The sequence below is a fragment of the Eptesicus fuscus genome, chromosome 23 (assembly GCF_027574615.1).
Source record: "Eptesicus fuscus isolate TK198812 chromosome 23, DD_ASM_mEF_20220401, whole genome shotgun sequence".
Lineage (NCBI taxonomy): Eukaryota > Metazoa > Chordata > Mammalia > Chiroptera > Vespertilionidae > Eptesicus > Eptesicus fuscus.
Window position 1 is genome coordinate 17983912 of NC_072495.1, and position 24225 is coordinate 18008136.

The 24225-nt window shown below is 56.2% G+C and overlaps 1 protein-coding gene across 1 annotated transcript; it reads right to left on the bottom strand.

Annotated features, from left to right (window-relative positions):
* Nucleotides 1-1293: 1293 nt before the first annotated feature.
* Nucleotides 1294-23015, bottom strand: ADAMTS8 (ADAM metallopeptidase with thrombospondin type 1 motif 8). The gene is made up of 9 exons (XM_028147380.2): nucleotides 22278-23015; nucleotides 13637-13876; nucleotides 12444-12579; nucleotides 11306-11473; nucleotides 10127-10428; nucleotides 7683-7866; nucleotides 4667-4839; nucleotides 4355-4530; nucleotides 1294-2449 (listed from the first exon to the last, which is right to left on the bottom strand). Exons 1-9 carry the CDS (start codon nucleotides 23013-23015, stop codon nucleotides 1879-1881), a joined length of 2688 nt encoding a protein of 895 aa, XP_028003181.2. The 3' UTR covers nucleotides 1294-1878.
* Nucleotides 23016-24225: the final 1210 nt, after the last annotated feature.

Sequence of the window (24225 nt, forward strand, 5' to 3'; positions counted from 1 at the left end):
CACACTAATGTGACCAGCTAAGGCAGGGGGGTGGGGACCGTCCGGCCCGAGGGATGTATAAGGCCCGCGAAATCTTTTGGTCTGGCCCAGCCAAGGCTTTAGGGGTGAGTTAATTAAATGTTTGACCAAATAGGGCAGGCTAATTTTTATGTTGATAATTTGGTATGGCCTGCAAATGATGCTATAAATATCCAAATGGCCCTTGGCAGAAAAAAGGTTCCCCACCCCTGAGCTAAGGGCACGGTAGGGGCTGAAATCCAATTTGCCTCGTGCCCACGGGCCTGAGTCCTCAGCCGGCCCTTTTTCTCATGCACACAGGGCTCCATAGGGCATCTTCTTTGTCCATGCCACCATATATTTGAAGGGGTCTTAAGAGAAAACCGAAGGGAAGGGCAAATGGGTAAAAGGTGACAAGGGAGGGAAGATGAAAATGTATATATTTTCTTTCTTTTCGCTAGAATATTGTTTCTTGAGGTTGTCTGTTTCTCCTCACCCGTTTATGACCCATGACTACGTTTCATCTACAACAGACCGCATGGAAGGCTGAGCCAGACGCTTCCCGTGAGCGAGGAAGAGATGAGGAGCTAGGGATGGAAGAGGGGGGTTTAGAGGTAGGTTTCTGGGGGCTGGGGAGACATGCCCTTTGTGTGAAAGGGCCGGTGGGGACAGCTGCCATGGCTCGGGCCCAGAGATGGGGATGGGGATGGATCTGGGGTGGAGAGAAAGAGCCAGGGCTCCGAATCCCTCAGACCCTAAGGGTCTTGTATCTCCAGCTGGTCAGTAGGTAAGAGTGAGGATGGGGACACATGCCGAGGGGAAGGGGATAATAGTCTTTCTCAAGAAAAAGGAGCCCAGAGACATCGCATAACCACGACTCCTGTGCACTGGAAGTTTCCACCAGCGCAGCGATTCTCGAAGTGCCGCCCCCAAACCAGCAGCCTCCACGTCCCCCGGGGGACTTGTTGGCAATGCAGACTCTCATTTCGGGGGCATTAGGATCATCCTGCTGAATCAGAAACGACGGGCCCAGCAATCTGTGTTTCAAGAAGCTCTCCGGATAATCCTAATGCCCACGAATGTTTGAGGCCCACTTGTCTGGATTATGCAAATGAACAGCTGCTCCAGCAGGTGTCTGAGAGCCCCGGAGGAGGAGGAGCCGGAAACGCCTAGGCGAGTGCCTGCTTCCCAGGGTGTTCAAGGTGCTGACCGAGGGTTAGCCTCTGTCCTAGGGCTCTGGGTCCCTGCCCTTTGGGGAGAAACACGGAACCAGACCAGACCACGATGTTGGCACAAGATCACGCTTTAGTTCAGAGACACATTTGCATAAATACTTGAACGGGATCCACCCCTGCAGGTGGAGGCCTGAGGACACGTGGCTCTCCACAGCCCTGCAGCCCCGCAGGTGATGGGTTTTAATACTGAAGAGAGTCATGATCACGTTGGAAGCCAGCTTAGGAGCTTGCTTTGACATTCGCCATTGACCCCCTGCCCCACACCTCTCTTGGATAATTTTTCCCCTTTGAGGTAGATTATTTATAGGGGAAACCCAATTAGAAAACAATTTTTTTTTTTTTCCCATTTGACTCTGCTAGTCCTTTGCATAAAGGCTCAATGAGTCTCCTGGTTGGGTCTGGTGCGCTTTTCACCTTTAACCTATGCCCTCTATTTGAACCCAAGCAAGGTCCCGTCCATGAGAAAGTAGACATTATGATCTGTTGGCCCATTCTCTCTTCCTCTCCCCGTGCCGGCGGGGCTGGTGCAGTGTGAGACCTGGGTCGGCTATGCCACCTCTACACGTAGGGTCACCACAGCGGGGACACTTGTTTGCCCCCCAGCAGCCCGAGTCCATGAGCACAAGCCTGGCCCCGCCCCACCAGGTCACAGAGGGCATGGCTGGCTCTCACAGGGCTTGGCATCCTCGGGCTTCAGCGCCTTGTTGCAGGTGGCGGAGGCCTGGCCGCTGGGGTCCCGGCACTCGACGGTCCGCCGCTGCCAGCCCGCCCCGCAGCTGCTCGAGCACTGGGACCAGTCCCCCAGCACCCACTGCGCGTTGAGCAGGGGCTGGATGACGTTGGTGGTCGCTCTCTCTTTGCTGCTCTGGAGGCTGAAGTTCACGTCATTGGGAACAAAGAAGGTATATTTGACTTTGGGGGGAAAGACCTCACCAGGGACTGTCAGCACCTGCACGGTCAGAGGCTCGGGCAGCGGCCGGAAGCTCTGCAGCCGCTCCAGGGTGGCGAATGAGCCACTGTACTTCAGGATGGTCCCCTTCACCAAGATGTCCTGCTCTATGGCGGAGATGGCCAGGTTCCCGTTGAGCAGGTACTGCCCGTCCGCCGTCTTCAATGCCAGGTAGTTGCCATCGTTCTGGACCCCCGGGTGGCTCCGCTGCTTCACATCGATGTTCGTGGCGCCAGCTGGGATGGTGACGATGTCATTGTAGCCATAACTAGGACAGGAACAGAAAGACACCCTTAGGACCGGTGCCTTCCCAGCCCAGGGCCTAAGGAAGCGAACCTGCTGGTGACTGGGGCTGGCGGACAAAACCAGTAGCAAATGATGATGCAGTCGCCTCGAAGCTCTGTATCAACTAGCTGCCGGGGCCGGCAACTCCATTTCCAATGTTGGGGCTGAGTGGGTGAGAGGTGTGGGTGACAATAGCACGGGAGGAAGGCCGCGCAGAGGGGTCTGCCAAGCCCGGCAGCTCTTGGCTCAAATGAGATCTCAAACACATTTCGCTTTTGCACTGGGATAAAACTTCGCTTGGCCACTTTCATAGCCGGAGCTCACACCCATGTGGGAAAATGTGTTCCACACGCTCACTCCAGAATCCGACGCCTCGCCCCACCTCTGAGAGTCCACAGTTCTCTGTACTGGGATCACATGGCTCTAGGGCGGGAAGCCGGACAGAAGAGCCGCCTTCTGAGGTACCCAGATACCTGGAGCCGTGCTTCTGGGTGGGTAGGATGCTGCCTTGGGAAACTATTTCGACGCTATCGTAGGGCTTTATGTGTCTGGAGGAATGTTAGTTCTTATTCTTATCTTCTGGGGTGGAAGAAGCATTTGGGTGACACAGGGTGGGAAGAGAGTGAAAGGGACTGAGGAGCACAGCCAGTCGGTTCTTCACTGTTTTTGCCTTATGCCCAGTTGGGGCCAGCTGCTTAGTCCAGGGCGCAGGAGAGTATCCCTAAGGCCCGATCAGCATGGCTCAGTTGAGCATCGACCTATGAACCGGGAGGTCATGGTTCAATTCCCAGTCAGGGCACATGACTGGGTTGCGGGCTTGATCTCCAGTGGGGGGCATGTGGGAGGCAGCCAATTGATGATTCTCTCTCATCATTGATGTTTCTATCTCTCTCTCCTTTTCCCTTCCTCTCTGAAACCAATAATATATATATATATATAGTATCCATGGGCCCATTTGTCTAATGCCTAAGAGAGAGCCAGCTGGGGGACCAGTATCTGAACATCCCATATTCCAGACTTCTTTTTTCTATATCCTCTGATTTTAAATTTGAAAAGACTTCCAGGTTGTCTGCTGTGGGCTGATCCTGTTCTCTTGAGCCTGATGAGATGTGAGACATAGAGAGACAGGGGCCCAGAGTGGCTGCATAGCACCTGCCCTTGCCTTCCTCTCCGGAAGTGCCTGCAGAGGCAGGAAGAAGATTATCCAGGAGCTAAGAAACCTGGGTTCTCTTCCTGGCTGTTATGAACGATCAGTGTGACATTAGAAGAGTCTGGTAATCTTATGGAACCTCAGTTTCTTCACCTGTACATGGGGAATAATAGTGTTGGCCTTGCCCATTCTGGGACTTATTTTAGAAATCAAATAAGGCCATAGAGGTGAAAGGACTTAAATACAAGGAGCACTAAGCTGCAAGAAAGCATCTGGAGTGCTCAGACTTATGTAGACACCCGAGGTCTCTGAGGCCACAGAGGCCCCCTCCCTGTACCCCCTTTTCTAAAGATTCAGCTGCCAAAAGACAGGCTCGCCAAGAGTGGGGTGAGATGTCCTTCCTCAAACAGGCCTGGAAGAGCTGCTTTCTGGCAAAGGTCCTGGTTACTCAGTGTAGCTCTATTGACTCAGAGGTGATCCATCCCTGTCCCTGTGGCCTCTGGCTGCCCCGTGCACGGTCCTCTCTGTGGGCCAGATCCAGTACCGAGTGCTCCCCATGTCCCATCGCTTGGCTCTTTACAACGACTATGAGATACGGAGGACTGCTGACATTTTACCAAGAAACTGAAACTCAGCACTCCATGGGTATTAAGTAGCAGCACAATCGAAACTTACGGGGACGCGATTCCAAAGCCTGTTCTGCTCCTGACCTTGGTACTGAACTACAAGGAGGCTCACCTGGTCGGGTTGAGGGAGCCGGAGACCTTCCTGCATGAGTTGTCGTTGCCCCCACACACCCCACATTTGTCCAGCTTCGTAGACGAGTTCACCACGTGGTCACAGCCAGCCTTGACACATTGGCCACGGACACAGATGGCCAGAGTCTCTGGCCCACACAGGGTGCCATCGATCACCTGCAGCAGGAGAAGGGGAAGGAAGAGAGGGTATGGTGGGCACAGAGGCAGCCCCTGGCAGGGGGTCGGGAGAGGTGGTGGTGGTAGGTGACCTTCATCCTCATCTGGTGGATCTGAGTTCCAGGAGGAGTCTCACCTTGGCCTCAAACACCTTGAACTCACTCCTCCCCCGGGCTCGGCAGAACAACTTGCAGCGGTCCCGGGGGGACACCCCCGAGTACTTGGGGACCCACTGCAGGAGGTTCCCATCCATGTCGGTGTAATTGTAGGCGTTGTACTTCTCACACTGCTGTTCCCGGAAGCTTTTCTCTGAAAAGAGTAAGGAAAGGCCCAGAGTGAACACGCAGCGCCGAAGCAGGGAGGACCCAGCTGGAGAAATGCCTGGATTTGGGGGCCTTTTTTCCGCCTGTTTTTTTTTTTTAAATTACTTTATTGATTAAGGTATCACATATTTGTCATCAACCCTCCCCCCCCTCATTCCCATCCCAAACCCCCCCACACGCATGCCCCCATCCCCCTGTTGTCCGTGATCACTGGTTAGGCTCATATGCAAGCACACAAGTCCTTTGGTTGATCTATCTCCCTTGTCCCCACCCTCCCCTACCTTCCCTCTGAGGTCTGACAGTCTGATCAATGCTGTTCTTGTTCTTCAGTCTATGTTGTTCATCTTTTCCCCAAGATGGGTGAGCTCATGTGATACTAGGAGTACACTTATAGGAACCGAAAATGAGACAAGCAATAATGGTTATGCTGAGAGGCAAATGAATCAGTCTATAGTGAGTTTCTTTCTGGGCCAACAGTTCTTTTGAGTCCCGATTTCTACGTCCAACAGTTGTTTATGTGTTCATAACAGCAATGATATTTCAGTTCTGGATGGTGGACAAATGGTGGTAATGCAGGTCCGACCCTCTCTGGTTTGGTCCTCCCCCTGGTTTTGACCCGACCCCAGGACACAGGTCCAGCGTCACCTGGGCCCAGTATTTCTAGGTCCACCTGGCCCAGCTCCACGTGTGACCCTTAGGAGCATCTGGCCTCTGCTGGCCTTTCTGGGATGAATGTCCACTCCTTTGGAGGAAGATACTGTGTTTTACAGATCCATAAACGTAGGTGAAAATGGGACAATTCAGTGAGCGTGGGAAGCACAGAATGACGTGCGGAAGTATATTTTTGGGGGCTCTGCTGTCATGCTCTATCTTGACTCCCTCGGTGACACTGGACACGTGGCCGGGGACTTCCGGATCTACAGCTCCAGATCCAGTCTCGCCTTACGCCCCACCTGCTGCGATTCTGGGTGTCTGTGGGGGACTCCATGTGTGGGTGCTGTGATTACCAGCTCAGCAGAGTCCAGCTGCATGCGGTTCCCTCATGAACTGGATTGATTTTCATTAGGTGACACCTCCACGCTCCAGGCTGAGACTCTACATCCTCCATGCCTGAGCTGTCCCTAAATCCTTCTATCATCAGGAAAAATCTGCTTTTTAATGTCTCTGTCCACTCTCAGCACCTCAGTCTCCCTCTCACAGGCCCAGGCCTCGTGGCTTCCCTGGGGCCCTAGTGCCCAGCCTCCTACGCCAGCTGCCTCCTGTTCCATCCTGCTGCCCGCCGCTTCCAGAACAATCGTCGGAGTACGACTTTATTTCACAATCCTGGCATTGAACCTGCTCTCGTTACTGAGGTCCTCCGGCTCAGCTGGGCTTCTGTGGGGCCCAGGGAGATTTTTCACACACAGATGGTGGGGCCCCCCTCCTCAGATTCTGATGGGTACCTGGAGGGGCCTGGGCCTCTGGTTTGAAAATGCTCCCCCGGTGACTGGCCAGGACACAGGGCACTGAGAACTTCTAGATGCCATTTTTAGCTTTCACGGACCTTGTCGTCTGCTCTTGAAAGGCTGGCCTATTCCACCTGGTGAGTCACAGCCCCTTGGAGACCCCCCCCCCCTCTCCTGGCCCACCCTCCCCATCTCAGTCCCCAGGCTCTGCTCAGCCCTCACGCCCCCGGGGAGCTTCTGACCAGTCCCGGCTCTTCCTTGCCCGGAATTCCTCAGGAGCCAGGAGTCTGTGCTTCACAGACTAAGTTTTACTGGCCTTGTAAAAGGGTCTGGATCTCTAGCTAGACTGCACATTCCTTGCGGACGGAGACCATGCTCTGTGCATTTTTTTATGTCATTTATAACATCGATTACAGTCCAGCCACACAAGAGGCACTAAAAACACTTGGGGATTGAGATGGCTCCTCCCAGTGCGTCTGAGATCATGACTGCTGTCCGTGTCTACCTGGCAAACCCTCACCATGCCTGGAAGGCTCTCCCAATTCCAGGCAGTTTCCAGAGCCCCTGCCACTGCTGTTTCTCCTGTCTTGCAAACCTGCTACTGATCCCCCCTTAGACACCAAGCCAGTGCCAGTGTGTCCCTGCACTTGGATGGACCTCTCTCTCCTAAGCTCTGCTTGCCTTCTGCTGCCTGCCAGTGCTTCCCGGAGCTGCGCAGGGGGGAGCTGGGAGGGATGGCAGGGACAAAATTCCCCACGACGCCCTCCCGCCAGTTCGGCTGCTGCCCGTGCTTGCCTCTGAGGCAGTGCCTGTGCTTTCTAATGGGTACTCGGGGTAGGAACACGCCAAGGGAGGTATATGCCAAGAAGCATTGCCTCCTGGGAAGGTTCCGAGGCAGTTGCCATGGCCCCAAGGGAACATGGGCAACCCTCCCCTGAAGGAACGTGCACTGGAATCAGATGCAGAAATCCTCCCTCCACCCGCCCGGGACTGGATGTGGCCTGGGAAGACATTGGAGGTTTGGCTCTGACCTTGGCTTTGGAAAACGCTTCCAGTCCGCACACAGACGAGGGTGCAGATGCCTCCAGGAGGCATGTTACCCCAGACGCTAGACTCCTCTGCAAGCCTCCTCCCCCCAAATGAGTTTGGTTGGGAGTGATATCCTCTATCTCCATATCTTGGAAGGCCAGGGCTGCTCCTCTCCCTGCCCTCCTTTGCGCCCCCGCTGCCTTCCCCCGCCATGAGGAGAGCTGTCCTGGGGCACTAGGGGCTGCCCTAAAACTGGGTGCCTCGCAGAGCCATTTAGGTCTTGGGATGGGGAGACCCCGCCTGCTCCGCCCTCCTCTGGGGATCTTAGGCGGGTGTGGCCGTCAGTGATGCTTACCACTTGGGGGACATTCCTCCGTGTGGCAGGACTGGTACTTGGTTCTCCGCCCCAGGCAGTATCTCCCTCCATTGTGAGGCTCGGGGTCCTTGCACTCGCGGTGTGAGAACTGGACCCCTCCTCCGCAGGTCCGGGAGCATTCTCCCCAGGGCCCCCAGGCGGCCCAGCCTCCGTCCACCACGGCCTGCAACACAGAGCCTCGGGGTCAGGAGCTGAGGTAGGAATGGGGCATGGGGTTCAGTCATCTGCCCTAACCATTCATTCATTTCATGGCTGCATGGCCTGCTTGGGCATCACCCGTGCTGGGCTCACGCACGGCGACCGCTCAGGGTCTGAACCAGCGCCTTGCCCGCAGCAGGGCACTCAGTGCTGGTTGCCGAATGAAACGCTTTTATGGGAATAAGGTTGGCTCTGTCATAGCAGTTCTTCACTGGGGACGTTTGAAAGTGCTGAGAGACGTTTTGGCTGTTACAGCTGGAGAGGGTCTATGCCGCTGGCCTCGAGTGGGGACAGGATGAGGGGCTGCTAAGCACCTAGCAATGCACAGCCAACCATGAACAAGACACCCCCTACGACCAGCCCCCCTGTCACTATGCCGAGGTTGAGGAGTCCTGGTCTAAAGCAATAACCGCTGGGAGGTGTGGCTGCCGGTCGGCCGTCCACGTCAGGGGCCAGATGGTCCCTGGGAAATAAACAGAGCTGCTTGGACTTTACAGCTGGCCTGTAAGGACGAAGCTTTGTCATGGTGCACTCAAGGGTTTTCAAACTGAAGATAATTTTTAAAATAAAAAAAAACAACAACATTTGCTTATATAAAAAAGGAAAAATACAGAAAAGTGTAAGAAAGTAACACATTAAAACAGTGTAACTGGCTGGGCTGGCCTGGCTCAGTGGTTGAGCAGCGACCTATGAACCAGGAGGTCACTGTTCGATTCCCTGTCAGGGCACATGCCCAGGTTTCGGGCTCGATCCCCAGTGTGGGGCATGCAGGAGGCAGCTAATTAATGATTCTCATCATTGATGTTTCTCTCTTCTCTCTCTCCCTTCCTCTCTGAAATCAATAAAAATATATTTTAAAAAATGTGTAACTACCCAGATTAAAAAAACAACATTGGCATGATTTTCACCAATATCCTTCCATATTTTTGCTTTGAACATATAATCATAAAGGTGTGGTGTTTTTTATTTTACACAGATATAGTATTAGGTGAGAAATAGCATGCCATGAGCATCCATGTCAACCGCTCCCGGCACTGAGCGTGGCTCTGGCATGGGGAAGGTTGCACGGACCCCCTCCCTACCCCTCTCCTCAGTGATGTATGAAGTTCACCCTACAGGAGAGGGAGATCCCTGGACCAAAAGCTCAGTGTCGGATGGGAGGATGAGAGGCGGCTGAGGGTGAAGCCGTGACTCCCACCCCGGCTCAGGCTTAGAACCAGGCTCCTGAGACTCAGTGCCAAGGACACTGTCACTGAGAACAGCCCTGGGGAGAGTGACTGCTCGGGCCACCCTGGTGTTCGGTGCTGGGCCAGGACCAGGCTGCCTAACTCCACGGATGCCGTTTCCCAGGGACGGCTCGGTGACTCGCGGCAGGAGAAATGTGATCAGCCCACAGTTTGGAAGTCTTCAGAGCAGGGCAGAGAAGAGAATCATTTACAACTCTCAGCGGCATTGCCTTGGAGTCTCCTGCAGATTCGCTGTGTCCTGGGCCAAGTTTTCTCTGCCTGTCAGAGGCCGTCTGGTTCCTCCTCCCCGCCCCCTCTCTGGGTATGGAATCCCCACAATCACTCCTATTCTCCCGACCTCTCATTGTAAATTCAGCTCAGACATGGGTAGGAGATGAGCCCTTGCCCTTCATTTGATGGAATGTCCTCTTCCAAGTCACTCTTATCTGTTTATAAAGACTCCAGAGTGGCTTCCGTTTACCGAGTGCCCAGGCTCTGGGCTTGGGGCCGGAGTGTCTCCTACGAATCACCAACCTCCAGAGCCTCCAGGTCAGCTCCAGAGCATCCCACAGGGAGCTCCCCACATGCCCCGGCACCGGTGGCATCATCCATTCACTACAAGCACAGCTTCGAAATCTGCTTTGTTTTTGTTTGTAAAACTGTGACTGGCCCAGCGGGCATGGCTCAGTGGTTGAGCGTTGACCTATGAGCCAGGAGGCCACGGTTCAATTCCTGGTCAGGGCACATGCCAGGAGGCAGCCGATCAATGATTCTCTCTCATCATTGATGTTTCTGTCTCTCTCTCCCTCTCCCTTGCTCTCTGAAGTCAATAAAAATATTTTTAAAAATATGAGTGATTTTACTTAGAAGTCCTGGGTGCAGCCTAGCCTGGAGTCCCTTAGTTCCTCGCTCTCAAGTGTGGCTTCTCCTTGCAAACAGCTCTCCCTACTCTGCCCCTCACCCCACCCCGCCTCTGTGTCCCTAAGAGCCATTCCTCACCTTGGGCCTCTCCACTTCCTCCGCAGGAAGACAGCTGCCATCCCAGCAGAGGTGCCCGGGCCCGCAGGGCGTCCCGTCCGCCCAGGGCAGGCTGCCGTTCTTCGTGTGGCAGAGGGGCTCGGAGCCATCCCTGTGGCACCAGAGCTGGGCGCAGATGTCCTGCGCAGAGGTGTTGGGGCAGTGGCGGAAGCCCAGCCCGAAGATCTGCCGGCACTGCTGGTCCAGCTCATAGAGCGCCCTTTGCCCCGGGAGGTCGGTCGGGAGGGGCAGGGCCGAGGTGGGGGCATCGAGGAGACAGTCTCCTGAGAAATGGAGGAAGCAGAGGCCAGAGTAAGGGGCCAGTTTCCTCTCTCACCCCCCGCATGGCTCCCATAGACCCCAAAATCCCGACGGACAAGTTTAAGGTCTGGACCGTCAGCCTTCCCTTGACCTCAATCTAAAAACTCAACACTCACCATCCAGACAGAACCTGTCCCATTTTCGACTATCAGTCACAACATCTATCTTCAAGATCGGATTTCCTTTGTTCTCCAGAGCATCTTACGTGACTCAGTGTTTACCCAGCAAACTGTATTACTAATTTACGTCAATTTACCTGGGGGTGTAAATGAACTCTTAAAAACCATGGCCTGCAAAATAAAGCCCAAGGGCTGATGTTTGGATAATCCATTGTTTGTGTATTATATGTGTGCCTGCCTCCTTCAAGGGGTAGAATCGAAAAGAAATTGTGTTTCACTGTTTTGCTCCCCAAAGCAAGCTGTTTTAGCGGGGCGCAGGCTCCCAGCCCGCCTGGGCCCCCATGCCCTGCTCTTTGCATTGCTAAGCTGTCCTACAATGTCCCGCTCCAGCCCAACACTCTTCCCTCCTCTGTGCTGCAAACATTCTTCCGTTCCTTCCAGCTCTGTTCAGACCCACCTCCTCCGACCAACTCCACCTGCTTTGTGACTGAGTCCAGATGAGCCCGGAACTCAGGCTGCTGGGCAATGGGCATGCTCTGTGGGGTTGGGAGGCCATGGCACAGGTCGAGGGGCAAGGGCCAGATCTCTGAAGCTTCTTCTAACCCTAAATGGCTATGATGCTTCCTGATGCAGCTCAGCTGGAAACAGCGCAGGTGCCACAGTGACCTAAAGAGCCCGCCGGGCAGAGCGCCACTGCCCGCAGCTGGCCAGGGAGGCCTACCGTGCCCACCGTCCAGGAGCTCCGTGAGGTACATGGCACTGCAGGGAGACCAGGGCAGCGTCTTGTTGAGGTGGACGAAGAGGGGTGCCATCATGTGGTGCTTGCCCATGGGCCCAAAGAGCCGAGCACAGGGCTTGGAGTCGTCGTGGGGCATGCCGAGGACGTGCCCTGGGGACAGAGAGACCCTCGGTCTACATTCACGCCTCCGCTGCTCGCTGCTCGGCAGCCCTCCCCACCCTGCTCCAGGGCTCCCATGCGTTGAGAGAGAGAGGGAAAGAGAAAGGGGGAGAGAAAGAGAGAGAGAGAGAAGAAGAGAAGGAGGAGGTGGAGGAGGAGGGGGAGAAGAAGGGAGAGAAGGGAGGGAGGGACTGAGGGAGCAGCATGCCCTCCTCTTACTCCTTTTTTTTTTTTTTATGATGTTGGACGAAGGTTTGACATATATGGCCTTCATTATATTGACTTATTCCTTTTTTAAAAAAATTATATTTTTATTGATTTCAGAGAGGAGGGGAGAGGGAGAGAGAGAGAGAGAAACATCAATGATGAGAGAGAATCATTGATCGGCTGCCTCCGGCATGCCCCACACTGGGGATCCAGCCTGCAGCCCCGGCATGTGCCCTGACCAGGAATGGAACGGGTGACCTCCCGGTTCATAGGTCCGTGCTCCACCACGGAGCCCTGCTGGGCCCTCTTCTTATTCCGTAAAGACCTTTCCCCTCTGGGCTTTTCCCTTCCGGAAGCTTCCTCAGAGACGAGGAGCACGGGCAGCCCTTTATTTTCTGCCGCGGCCTGTCTTAAACTCACACGCACCTCAGTCATTCGCTCGTCCTCTCTTCACAATCAGTCTTCCCAGATTCTTACCGCTTAGCTTGGACACACGTCGCAACTTTACCAGGGCCTGTTTCACGCCTGGGCACTTTCCTGGCGATCCCTGAGGATGGTCCAGGGCTCTAGTTTAACACTTAGGCCCCGTGCTCGGGGTGGGAATGCAGAAGGCACGGTGCGTATTGGCGTGGGACCATTCTGTCGGAATCAGGAGGGGGACCTGGCTGACCGGGAGGGCCTGCGATTGCTCAGAGCTGGGTGAGCCTGGGTCTGGAAGAGGCAGCGTGGAGCAGGCGGGGAGGGCAGCTCTTACCCAGCTCGTGGGCCAGCGTGTAGGCCGCCTGGAGCCCCTCGTCCTCGATCACAGAGCAGCTCTTGCTGGGGTCACAGATGGTGCCAATGTCCGCCACGCCCAGGGTGTCACACATCCCCTCCTTCCCACAGAAGTTCTGCGAGGCGGAGAGGGTGAGAGCGTGAGAACAGACAGAAGACATCTCCCTATTCCTGCTCCTCCTGAGTCGAAGGACATTTTTAAAAATATATACATTTTATTGATTTTTTTACAGAGAGGGAGAGGGATAGAGAGCCAGAAACATCGATCAGCTGCCTCCTGCACACCGCCTACTGGGGGTGTGCCTGCAACCAAGGTACATGCCCTTGACCGGAATCGAACCTGGGACCCTTGACTCCTCAGGCCGACGCTCTATCCACTGTGCCAAACCGGTTAGGGCTTGAAGGACATTTTAAAAGCCCAAATCCCTCTTTCTTCAGAAAGGGCTACTGGTTTAGGGAAGACAGTTTCTCCTTCTACATTGGCCTGTGCTGGGCTGGCTGGGGCTTGGCTGACTGGTTGGGGGAGGCAGGCCAGCACAGTGGTTCAGAACACGGAGCTTGGGCTGGACTGTGGGCGCCGCTGCCTTGTGACACTCTGTGCCTCAGTTTCCTCGGTTGTAAAACGGGGAACTGTACAACGGAACTTGCCTCGTGGGGTTGTCGTGAGGACTGAGGCGTAGACAGGGCCTTGGACACACGACTACACTCTCTAGCCTTGAGGATGCCGCCCGCCTGGAGTTTCAGTCTCACTAGGTAGATGGGCAGCCTCCTGATTTGGGGTGATGTCGAGGGTAACTCCTGGGCTACCTGGCCGTATGTTTAACCGTCATCGCAGACGGACCTCTTCTCTAATTCCCGCTCCAGATCTCTCACTGGACGGCGTGTCCTCTCGTTATGACCTCAGCAGACAGCTGGTCACAAACATTTGGAACACAGCCCGTCTGACATTCCTCTCCTTCCCTTGCAAATACCTCACACTTGTCCCCATGACCTCCTCCGCCTCCTCATTCCACACACGAGGCTCCCAGCTGGGGCCAGCAGGGAGGCATTCCCTATGTTCGGGCAGGCCCAGGAGCCCTGGCCCTGGCCCTCCCTTTGACCCAGTCACCCCGCCCCAACCCCACCTTCCCCCCCCCCCCCCTTCCCCGGGGTCTCCGGAGCCCGTCCACAGACCTGTCTGGTGAGCAGGATGGCGGTGTCGAAGTGTTCTGGGTTCCGGTCGCTGCGATAGTTGAACTGCTGCTGCCAGTTGCAGAAGTTGCGCAGGGTAAGCCCACCATTGTCAGACACCTGGGGGCCCTGCGCCTCATCTTCCACGATCAGCACCTTCACCACCACCAGGTGGACGGAGTTGCGAATGCTGGGGTGCTTGTAGATGCGGGCCGCCACCGACATGAGTGTCAGGATGTGGTTCTGTGGGGAAGGAGGGGATAGGAAGAGTGCAGGGTTCCATCTCCCAACCCGTCGCCTGCCCACAGCCATCGCCTCTGGTTACCCACCCCGTGTGCCCCGCTCTGGGCTGGGTGCCCGAGAAATAGCATCTTGTTGAAGACTCACACCCTCGAGACCCTTCATTTCCCATAAAAGCAAGTTGTGTCCCGAGATCACAAATCTACGGAGAGCACGGCCAGCCTGTGAGCTCAGACTGCCTGGCTCCGAAGCGCGAGCATTTAACATCTTGACCAGACCCATGTGGCCATGTAAATCCAAGTCCATTAAAAAGCCAGCGAAATTGAAGTTACAGCTCCCCCGTCGCACTGGCCCCATTTCAAGTGTGTCGATAGCCATCTATGGCTTGTGGCCACTGTATTGGACTGAGCAGACAGAACGTTCCACCCTCACAGAAAGTTCTATTGGACCAAGCTGGTTATTCGGCCTTGACCTTGGCACCAGCCGTCTCCCTGCCATGCCCCTCTCCCGCTTCTCCTCCATTCTCAGCCCAGAAGCAATGATCTGAGTGCTCCAGGTGAGTAGAATTTCCCTCTGAGAGTCCAGTATTCCCTGATGTCTGCGGGGGAAGCCTGCTCTGCAGGACGAAATGTTAACCCTGAGAACTTGACTCTGGTTGTCACTACAAACAATAGCTCCTCTGCTCCCGGCGCAGGACCCACACTTCACCAATGTCACCTCTTTACATGCTCACAATAACCCTGGGAAGGCGGTATCACAGTCCCTACTTCTAAGGCCACACGGCTCTTCAAGCCAGGATGCGGCCCAGGCCTGTCCGTCTCCGGGGCCCACTCTCTTCTCATTAAGTGTCCCAGTGCTTGGCCTCCTGGCATTTGCCTGGACAGCCCCGAAGGGCTTATCCCCTTCTGCCTGGGGCTTGAGCGAACCCTGTGGGCCTAATGAGACCCAGATGCTGAGGCTCACACCTGCTTCCAGTCCCACCCAGGCCAGCTGAGACAGCCCACGTCATCGCTGGGCCTCTGTCCTGTCCCCGGGCTGCCAGCTGCTCCCACGCCTTTGGAGAAGGCCAGCTTGGAGCTCACGCTCCTGCCTCTAAGAGTGCATTCTCTTGGGTTATTTTGCAAAAGAGGAGACAAAGGGACAGAGTGCCTTCAGCTGTGAGTGTGGCCAGCTGAGCAGCCAACTCGCTGGCCCGGCCCTCTGTTCTCTGGGGCACCGTCTCTGGTGGAGCTGAGGGGAGGCTGGGCCTGGGTCCAGTGTCTTTCCAGCAGCCTCTTCTGCCCCTCTCTTTCTCTCTCCGGTGATCTGGAAGGTGGGAGTGGAAGGAAGGGAAGGGAGAGTGAAAGGCTAGAGAGAGGGACATTCCGCCGTCTGGGGCCATGTGTGGGAGATCCAGACGAATCGCATCATTTGTGAATGGGATCTGTCTGTTCACCTCGCAGGCCACAAGCCAGGCGTTTTGTAAGCCCTACAAAGAGGGGTTGGCAGGTTGCTGAGGGTGTCAAGTACTCCAGCTATGTTTAGGCTGATGTAAACATCTTATCAGCAAAGCTGAAACTTGGCGCTCGCTCTTGGAGTTGGATTCCTAAGGGGAAAAAGCAATCACATCATTATGCAACCAGGGGTGAGGGCTGAGGAATGGTAGCTTGCTGAGGCCACTTCCTGTGCAGCTCCTCACGGCTCCCAGGGGGCAGAAAGAGTGTCCTGGCCTCTTGCCCTAGGTAGGAAAAGCCAGAGTCTGATGGAACCAACTCCTGGGACTTGTTCCCAGGCAACCTGCCACTCTCCTCGTAAGAATTCTTCCCTTTGAGTCCCGATTTCATAATCTCGTAATTGGGGAGATGCTGTCTTACAGAGAAGGTGTGGAGATAAGAGATGCCAGCTGCTCAGCACTGACCCCAGAAAATTGTACACAGATCCGAAGACTTGAGGTTGGAGAGGAGTCTGCAGTCCCAAGCTGGGCAGGTCAGGCCGAGGCTCTCAGGCCAGCAGCTGAGTGGACACCATGCAACGGCCAAGTCCCCAGGGTAAACCAAGCACTCTGGTGTGAACGGCTGCACAAAGGATGGGGTGAAGCATCAGATGCTCCCCAACACTGAAGTTTTCTGGGGCGGGGTGGGGTCTTCTCTTTTTGCAGCTGAGGTAGCTCCTAGCATCTTCTCCAGATGAAGGACTGCTGGGCTGAGCCGGCTAGAGGGCCACTTCCTTTGCCTCCTGGTATTTGTCTGGACAGCCCTAAGGTTTTATTCCCTTCTGCCTGTGGCTTAGACGAGAGGGTAGAGTGTGCTCAGGGTGAGGATGGTTGAAGGTCCTCTGGCTGCCATCTCAGAAGATAACTTCCATTGCATTGTGGTCCCGTGTTTCTGTTAAAAATCCCCAAACCTTGTCCCACTTACCCACCTTTTCTGTCCCACTGAGCTTTTGGAGATGGAAGGGTCACCACCCCCAGCGTTAGCTCCTCTGAGAAACGGTGGCAGGAATGCCCGACACCTGCAGTGCATCAGACGGTTTCCCAGGGGGAAGGACCCCTGGGCCTTGGTGGGGTGGTGGCCCTGACTCGGTGAGCCTCCGATTCTCAGCCAACCCCCTAGGCCGGAGTTACGGTCCCTCGGGGAGTGGCTCAAGAGCCAGGAAGGAGAAGGGCAGATGGCTTGCTCCACCAACCGGTGTCTATTTATACCTCCCTGCACCCCAGTGCAGTATGCCGGCTGAGGCGTGTGAGTAAGATTGTGCCCCTGTGGATGGGGTCCCAGTACAGCAGACAACTTCCCACAAGCACGGCCGGTAGGCTGGACAGAGCCCATGGCCAGCAGGCCCGCGGTGTTAAAAAACACACACACACACCCTGCTCTTGAATGACTGGGGATCTGATGCCCTTCACTCTGTTGGGAAGGCGGGGCATCTTTCTAGGAGTCTCCTTCTCCACGGGCTCCCGCAGGACCTGGAAAAGAGGGAACTTCCCCAGCCGGTTTAGGGAAGTTTTTTTGATTCTCTGAGCTACAAACAAGGAGATCCCACCCCAGAGCTCTGGTGCAGCCAAAGCCAGGAGGGGGGAGCTGAGGGGAGGCTGGGCCTGGGTCCAGTGTCTTTCCAGCAGCCTCTTCTGCCCCCAGTGCTCTGCTCTGCACGTTGGCTCTGTGCACTGTGCGTCCTCCTGCTTTTCCTGGCGGCAGGTCTGGGAGACGTGAGGAGAGGGAGGTAGACAAGGGAAACCCTCTGACCTCAACTGCTCTCCTCCCTTTTTCCTTCTGGGCATCTCTCTAGGGCCCGGGACTGTGCTGAGGAGGAGGAGGTGGGAAGAAGAAAGGAAAGAAGCAATAGGAGAAGAGAGGGTCCTACCCGGGTGTCCCTCATTTCTCCTCATTCTCAAGATGTGTCGGCAGTTAGACATGAGCAGAGCAAGGACGATGGGCCAGGTACAGAGGTCACCAGGGCCCTGGGCGCCAGCAAAGGACAAGGGTAGGGTGGGAACTTGTCCCCAGGGTGACCTTTCTTCCCAAGCACATCACTGGTCATGCGTATTGGACCCCCTGACCTTCCCTCCCTGGAGATAACATCCAAGCCTCAGTTGTATTTCAGCTCCAGGCCCAGAAAAGCAGCAAAACCAGACAAGCAAAAACCACGGCCAACACAGGACCAGCTACACTGGATAATGACCCCTTGCCCTGGTGCCCACTAATCCATCAGTGGAGACCCCAACCTTGAAAGGACACACCTGGAAAGCTGCTGAATATTCTACTGAGATCTTCCCCTGGGACCTCCCCTAAAATGTTCACCCTTAAAACCTTTAGGACAGAGGACCCAGCTGGCTCTCCCTCCTGGGAGCATGCCTGAGCCTTTCCCTTCCCCCTACCCTTCCCCATCCCCCCAGGGGAATGACCTTCCTCACTTGACCTTGACCTTCCTCACTTCTAAGCTCCAAGAGCCCTTCCTTTACCTCTATAACTTGTTACCTAAGCCAGTTGTTTTTCTACACGTTACCTCTTCTATCTCTGATTTTCCAAATAAACATTCTCTTATAGTTTGAGTCTTGGCTCTGAATTCTTTCCTAGCCAGAACTCAAGGACGGAGGTTGCTGAACCCAGGTCTGGTCTGACCCCACTGATCTAATACCTGGTGCCGTTCTTGCCACCCCAACAAAACAGCAAGGGCGAGGCCACCTCTCCAAGGCACACGCTTATCAGAACCATAAGGAGTCAAGCATGAAACTCTGAGCCAAGCAAGCTGAAAGGAGACCCTCTCTGCCATGGGACAGCGGAGGTGACACAGCGGTGGTGGGCTACGATGGCAGGTGACCATACTGCCCTCCTACTCTGACAAATGCCATCACCGAAGGCAACTCTAGTATCAATTATGCTTTGTCGAACACCTACTATGTGCCAGGCACCATCACCAAAGGCAACTCTAGTATCAGTTATGCTTTGTCGAACACCTACTATGTGCTGGGCACTAGTCTGGGTACTTTCCACATTTATTGTATCCTCAACACACTGCCAGGACAGTGTATACTTGTTCTGGCAAAAAATTAAGGTGCAGAGAAATTAAGGTAACTTGCTCAAGGACACTCAAGTTATTTCCGTTACCCTTCAAAGCCTACCCTCTTCAACGTGACACTGACAGCATCCCTGTTTACTGCCTGGAGGAAAACTACAGCACAGAGTAAACAAACAGCAAAGCACAAAAGCAAACGACCTTGCCTTATCGTCATCTAGGCACACACCGCTCACCCCCGGGGCATGCTGAGATGGCAAATCAGAAACCTTTGCATATTAAGGTATTTTCTTTGGGAAAGACCATATCTTGATCATTCTGACTGCAGCAGACAAAAGAGTTTAAAAAAAAAAAAGACTCATTCCCTTGCCAGTGGGAGAACATACTAGTCATTTGCATGGACATGACACTTGTCTTTCAGCCACGAAGACTTGGGTGGCTAGAGAGAGTGGGGCACGCATCCCTTCCTGTTATTTTTCCAAAGCAGGTCACTTCTGACAACCTGGGACTCTGCTGGGCAACACGGGATACAGAGTCACTTCAGTGTTGGGGCTCGTGGGCGATATTTTCCCCAGAGGATATGGTTAAGGGGAGACGAAATGGCTACGACTTAGCCCTTCCCTGAAACCACTCGCAGGTAGCTTGACATCTTGGGAAACCTCTGGTCTGCTCTGGGGACCGTGGGTGCCACTCCTAGGACCCCCTCTGTTGAGAAGGGAATTTGGAAGCTCAGCTCACCCTTGACCCCTGACAGGTCGATTTCCCAGACTGAGCCGGGAGCTGCTGGGCCCACCCTCACTCCCGCTCCAGTTTCATCCAGAGCGACTAGCAGCAGCCGGATGCAGACGGAGTTAATGCTCTCTTCCGAGGTGGTCCCTCTTTTCAGAAAGCCCCCTTTGTCTGGGCTCCTTCCCTCTGAAACCAGATGAGAAGGTGGGAAGCAGGGGCCCCTCTGAGAAGGGATTAAGGGAACTGGAGAGCATGGAGCTCTGGGAAATTGTCGCTCAGCCGTGAGACCAGCCTGGAGCCCGGCTGCTTCTTCCTCTCGGCCTTTTTACGGTGGTTTCTTCTCGGTATCGGGCTTGGTGGGGCATCTTTGGACAGCTGGATTCAAGGACCCATCCCCACAGCATGGACAAGGGACAGGGGCCCCCAGAACCATAGTCACAGGCCCTCCCGGAGCTACAGGCAGCCGGGCACAGAAAACAGCACTGCCCTCCGGTTCAGGAGACGGGGACCTGCAGAGAATCACACGTGCTGTGCGAGCTGCGCCTTCTGCCTCTAACCCCTCGCAGGTGTTTCCGCTGAGCTGATGTGTGGAAACCACTCCACAAACTGAACGCACTCAGACTGGCTTCCCCGCACACAGTGCTGGCCTTTCTCGAAGACTCGTCATGAAGCAGTCGCACAGGTTACCCGTCCAGGTATCTCTCTTCAGAGAGGAAGAAGCCCAAGCCCTTGAGGGGGTGAAGTCTCTCTGCATCCTCATCAGGTGCCCGGTTGCTAAGACACCCCAAAGCGCCTCTGTCTGTGTGATGAAGGCGCCGGGAGACCCCTGGGAGAGTTACTTATAAAGAACTGGATTCTATTTTGGGGAGAAGGGTCTGGGCAGGCAAGGTCTTGGGGAACCAGACTTGACATTCATTCTCGACTGAGCTCATGGGCCCATTTAGGAAGCCCAGGGGATGGAGCTGAGTTCAAGTTTATCCTGTGGCATCTCCATTGCTGGTGAGGGGCCTGTGGGCAGTCATAAAACCAGCTGTCCCTCAGCCCTGCCCCACCCACCCCAGCAGGCATGCAGGTGGGTTGTGACACGAGACCGAGGGAGAGGACTTCGCTTTGAGGTGTAAGGCCTAGCAGTAGACACCTGAGGGAGAGGAACGCAGCCTTCACAGGTGCCCGATGCCCATTCTGACGTGCTCTCCTGACCTGGGCTAGCTGGGCGCAGAGGTACGCCTGCGTGTATGCGGAGGGGCAGGGATGGGGTAAGCCTACGCTAGGCCATCCAGCCAGGCATCCTATGAGGCGGCATCCCCAGTGGCTCTGCGAGGAGAAAGCCAACTTGTCTGGTGCAGCACAGCCTCCTGCTCAGTGGCCTGGGCATCCTGGAGCCCAGCACCAAGCCACACCTGCTTCTTGGTGGCACTGGTGTCTGCGGAGGTCAAGTGCATCCTTGAGGCAAATGCTCAGTGTCTTCAGTGTCTAGGTGAGCCCAGAGAGTGAGGCGGGAGGAAGGCATTAGGAGGGACATTTTTGGCTCCAGAGACTGACAGGCAATTGCTTTTTCTGCGGCTTCTCCGAGGTCTTGTTATTCATACCTCCTGGTTCACAGGCAGATGTCGGACACTGGTCCACGTGTGGGGAGGGGCCCAGCAGCTCAGCTCTGGGTTTGCAATGAACATACTTCAGCCTCTTTCTGCTGCTGCACCCTAATAGCCTGGCCTGCTGGTCCTCGCCCGAGATGGGAGGAGCCCCCTCCTGCCACCCAGTCTAGGACTTGCAGGGCAGGCGGGGAAACAGGTATGAGGTCCGTGTAGACCCAGAGCCTGAGGGGCAGACTGTAGCTGTCTTGCCATGCTCTGGGGGGAAGGGAACCCCGCAACCGATAGCATGCAGAGGCGCCCACCCAGGGTTTAACCGGCCCCTGCAGTGGCCAGAGGAGCAGCCACATGGACCTCTCACCCCCTAGTCTTCCCATCCTTCCATCTAGAATGCATTTCTCAGCGACAGTGGGGTGGGAAAGATGGGGTGTGAAACAGAAGGGCCGACTGCGCCGTGTCTGGCCTCTTCCGCACAGGTGATGCCCAAATGCTCGGATAGGGTCCCCAGCCAAGATTTCCATCACCGCAAGTGTTCCCTGAGCTGCCCCAGGGGCCACGGACCCTGGTTCAGGGCACTGTGACCTCCAGGCAGGTCAGTTCTCTACCTGGCACATTACCGGGCCTGTGTTCCCCGGGGAAGAGAGAGTGCCGCCCCCACACAGTCACCTCCTGCAGGGTCTGCACCACCTTTGAGTCTAGTTAGAAACCACCTGGCCACAGGGGCTGTGCCCGGGATGTAGCTTTCCTGCCCCCCGCTCGGCGGAGAGCTGGGTCTGGGCTTAGATCAGCTGGGGTGGACCAAGTATAGTTCTGGTTCCACTAAGCACAGTCCCCGAAGAGTCCCTATCCCCACTCCCCTCTCCCCTCCCTTTTCCACTGAAGCTTCAGTTTCCTGGACCGAGCCCCCAGGCAGAAACTCTGGTCCCCTCCCTTCTGTGCGGATGCTGGCACTGCCAAGTTCTGCAGGGCCGAGCGCCAGGTTGGCAAGGTAGTCCACACCCCCCCCCCCGCCCCCCTGATCAGAACCAGCTGGGCACCCCGAAATGGGGCAGCCCCTTTCCAGGTTCAGTTCCCTCCAAACCATATCTTTTACTTATGGGAACCTCAGTTCTGTTCGCAAGGGAATGCAACAGCCACATCTTTCCATGGCAGCCTCTCCCGTCTGGAGACAGCAGAGGGCTGAGAAATGGGGCGTATGCAGGGTGGACGTTTTTCCAAAACGCTCAGTTTTCATCTGTGTTAGGAGAGGGGGTGCTTAAAACCCATTTCAGTTCAGTTTGCCGAGAACTGTGTGAGATTTAGGAAGGGAGGGGTGGGGGGAGGGAGGGGGAGAGCAGCTGAGAGGGAGCGACGCTGGGACGTGCACCCTAATTTGGAAGGGACGTGGGGGCGGGCTGTAGGTAGCCCAGGTGTCAGAGGTTAAGCAAAGAGTTCCCGCGCTTTCTCAGAACAGCAAAGAACCTTGTTTGGGGTCAGTCTTGGGAAGAGTGGAGAGCGTGAGGATTTCCCGAGGGACAGAGAAGGGGGGGCATTTGGAGACTCCGGGAGGGGAGAGGGGACAGGGGACCTCTCCGGGGCAGAGCGAGTCCTACCTGCAGGTCGGGTCCATAGAAGGCCGCCATGGACGCATCCGCCACCAGCAGCGTCTCCACGAAGCGAGCCTCGGACACAAACCGCTTGGTCCGGCTCGCGGTCCCCCGAGGTGCTGGCAGCTCGCGGGCGCCTTCGGACCCGTCTTCTTTGCTTTCTTCCTCCCGTGCCTCGTCCTTCTCTTCCTCCTCGCGCTCCCGCCTCGGACCGTCGTCCTTCCGCGCCCCCGACTCGGGTCCTCGGGGGAGGGGGTGGGCCGGGGTGCGGCGCGCGCCGCCGCCGGGTCCCCAGCGCCGCAGGAGGTGCGGCCGCTGCAGGGCGTCCCCCGCGCCCCGCGGCTGGATGGTGAACTCCTCGCCGTCCAGCAGGAAGGAGCCGCTCAGCCCGCCGCACAGGCTGACGGCGGCCAGGGACCCCGGCGCCCCGTTCACGGTGCCCGAGAAGAAGCAGGCGCGCAGCTCGCGCTCGCCCCCGGCCGCCGCGCCGGAGCCCCCGAGGCTCTCGATCTTGAACTCGGGCGCCAGGAAGCTGGCGTCGGGCGCCAGGCGCAGGACGAAGCTCCGGCCGAAGGCGGACAGGTGGAGCGCCAGCTCTCCCGCGCCGCCCGCCCGCCGCGTGGGCACCACCAGCTCCGAGGCCGGGCCCCCGGCTCCGGGTTGGGCCGGGGCGCCGCGGGCTGGCGGCTGCAGCAGCAGGGACAGCAGCAGGAGCGGCGGCCACCGGGGAGCGGCGCGGGGCATGGGGGCTCCGGCGGCGGCGGCGCGCGAGACGGGAGAAGCCGGCCCGGCGCGGGCAGGTGCTGGCGGCGCGAGCGCGGCCGGGCCGCTCCCTCTAGGAAAAAGGAACTCAATCAGGTCGCGCCGCGACTCGGCCCGTGGGGCCCTGTGGCCGCTCCCCTGGCGGCCCCTCCGGCCGCGCAGCCCGCTCCTCCGCGCCTGCTCGCCGATCGGCGCACGAGTAATTGGAGCCCCGAGCCGCGCGCCCGCCCTTCGCCCTGGCCTCGTCCCCACCCCGGGAAGCACCGAGTGGGCTGCCGAGCCCTTCGTATTTATACTTCCTTCCCGGCTTTGACATAAGAGGTTTATTTTTGAACTCTCACTATTCCCGTTTCCCCTCCCCTGGGATGGGAGAGAGAAACTTGAAAAGACGGAGCGCGAGAGGAGAGAGAGAGAGAGAGAGAGAGAGAGAGAGAGAGAGAGAGAGAGAAATTGGATGAAATGTAAAACCAATCAGGAGTCAGCGAGACTCGCTCCCCTCTCCACTCCCCACCCTCCCAAGTGTCAACTCCAACTTTCCCCCTTCCCTTTACGCACGGTCCCACATTAACTCCTACGGCGCTGGGCCGGCCCTTCAGGCAGAGTCCTCAGGGAGGCCCCAGGCGCTGCCCCCTTTAAGGCCAAGTGTCCAGGACGCATCCTCCGAAGTGGCTTCTGCATGGGCCCCAGCGACAACATTCAGATCCCTGTAGAGTCACTCTGGGCATCTGATTGTGGAGAAGAGAGGTCTCCTCTGGAGAAGGTTCCAGAGCTTTTAATTGTGAAGCAACGGAGAGAGATGGGAAAGGTCATATTAAAATCATTATTCCCTGCCTGGCCAGCATGGTTCAGTGGTTGAGGGTGGACCTATAAACCAGAAGGTCACGGTTCCATTCCTGGCCAGGGCACATGTGGGCTGGATCCCCAGTAGGGGTCGTGCAAGAGACAGCCAATCAATAATTCTCATCATTGACATTTCTCTCTCTCTCTCTCTCTCTTTGAAATCAATAAAAATAATAAATAAATAAATAAATAAATCATGCTCCCCACTAAAAACCACATTTTCATCCCAAGCTGGGGATCGGGAAAAATACCACCTGGTCAATGGAACCAAAGATGCTGTTACTGCCCCTTCCAGGGTGGGCGGACAGAACCCAGCCCAGTGGTGAATGATCAGAAGTGAGGTTGGCAGCCA

What these genes read in the sequence shown, in the direction of transcription:
- ADAMTS8 (XM_028147380.2), bottom strand. Translation starts at nt 23,015, where the DNA reads ATGCCCCGCGCCGCTCCCCGGTGGCCGCCGCTCCTGCTGCTGTCCCTG. An exon ending in CCATCCTGCTCACCAGACAG is followed by an intron (nt 12,580 to 13,636) that starts GTCTGTGGACGG and finishes TCCGCCTCGCAG; the next exon opens with AACTTCTGTGGGAAGGAGGG. An exon ending in AGGAAGTGGAGAGGCCCAAG is followed by an intron (nt 7,867 to 10,126) that starts GTGAGGAATGGC and finishes TCTGTGTTGCAG; the next exon opens with GCCGTGGTGGACGGAGGCTG.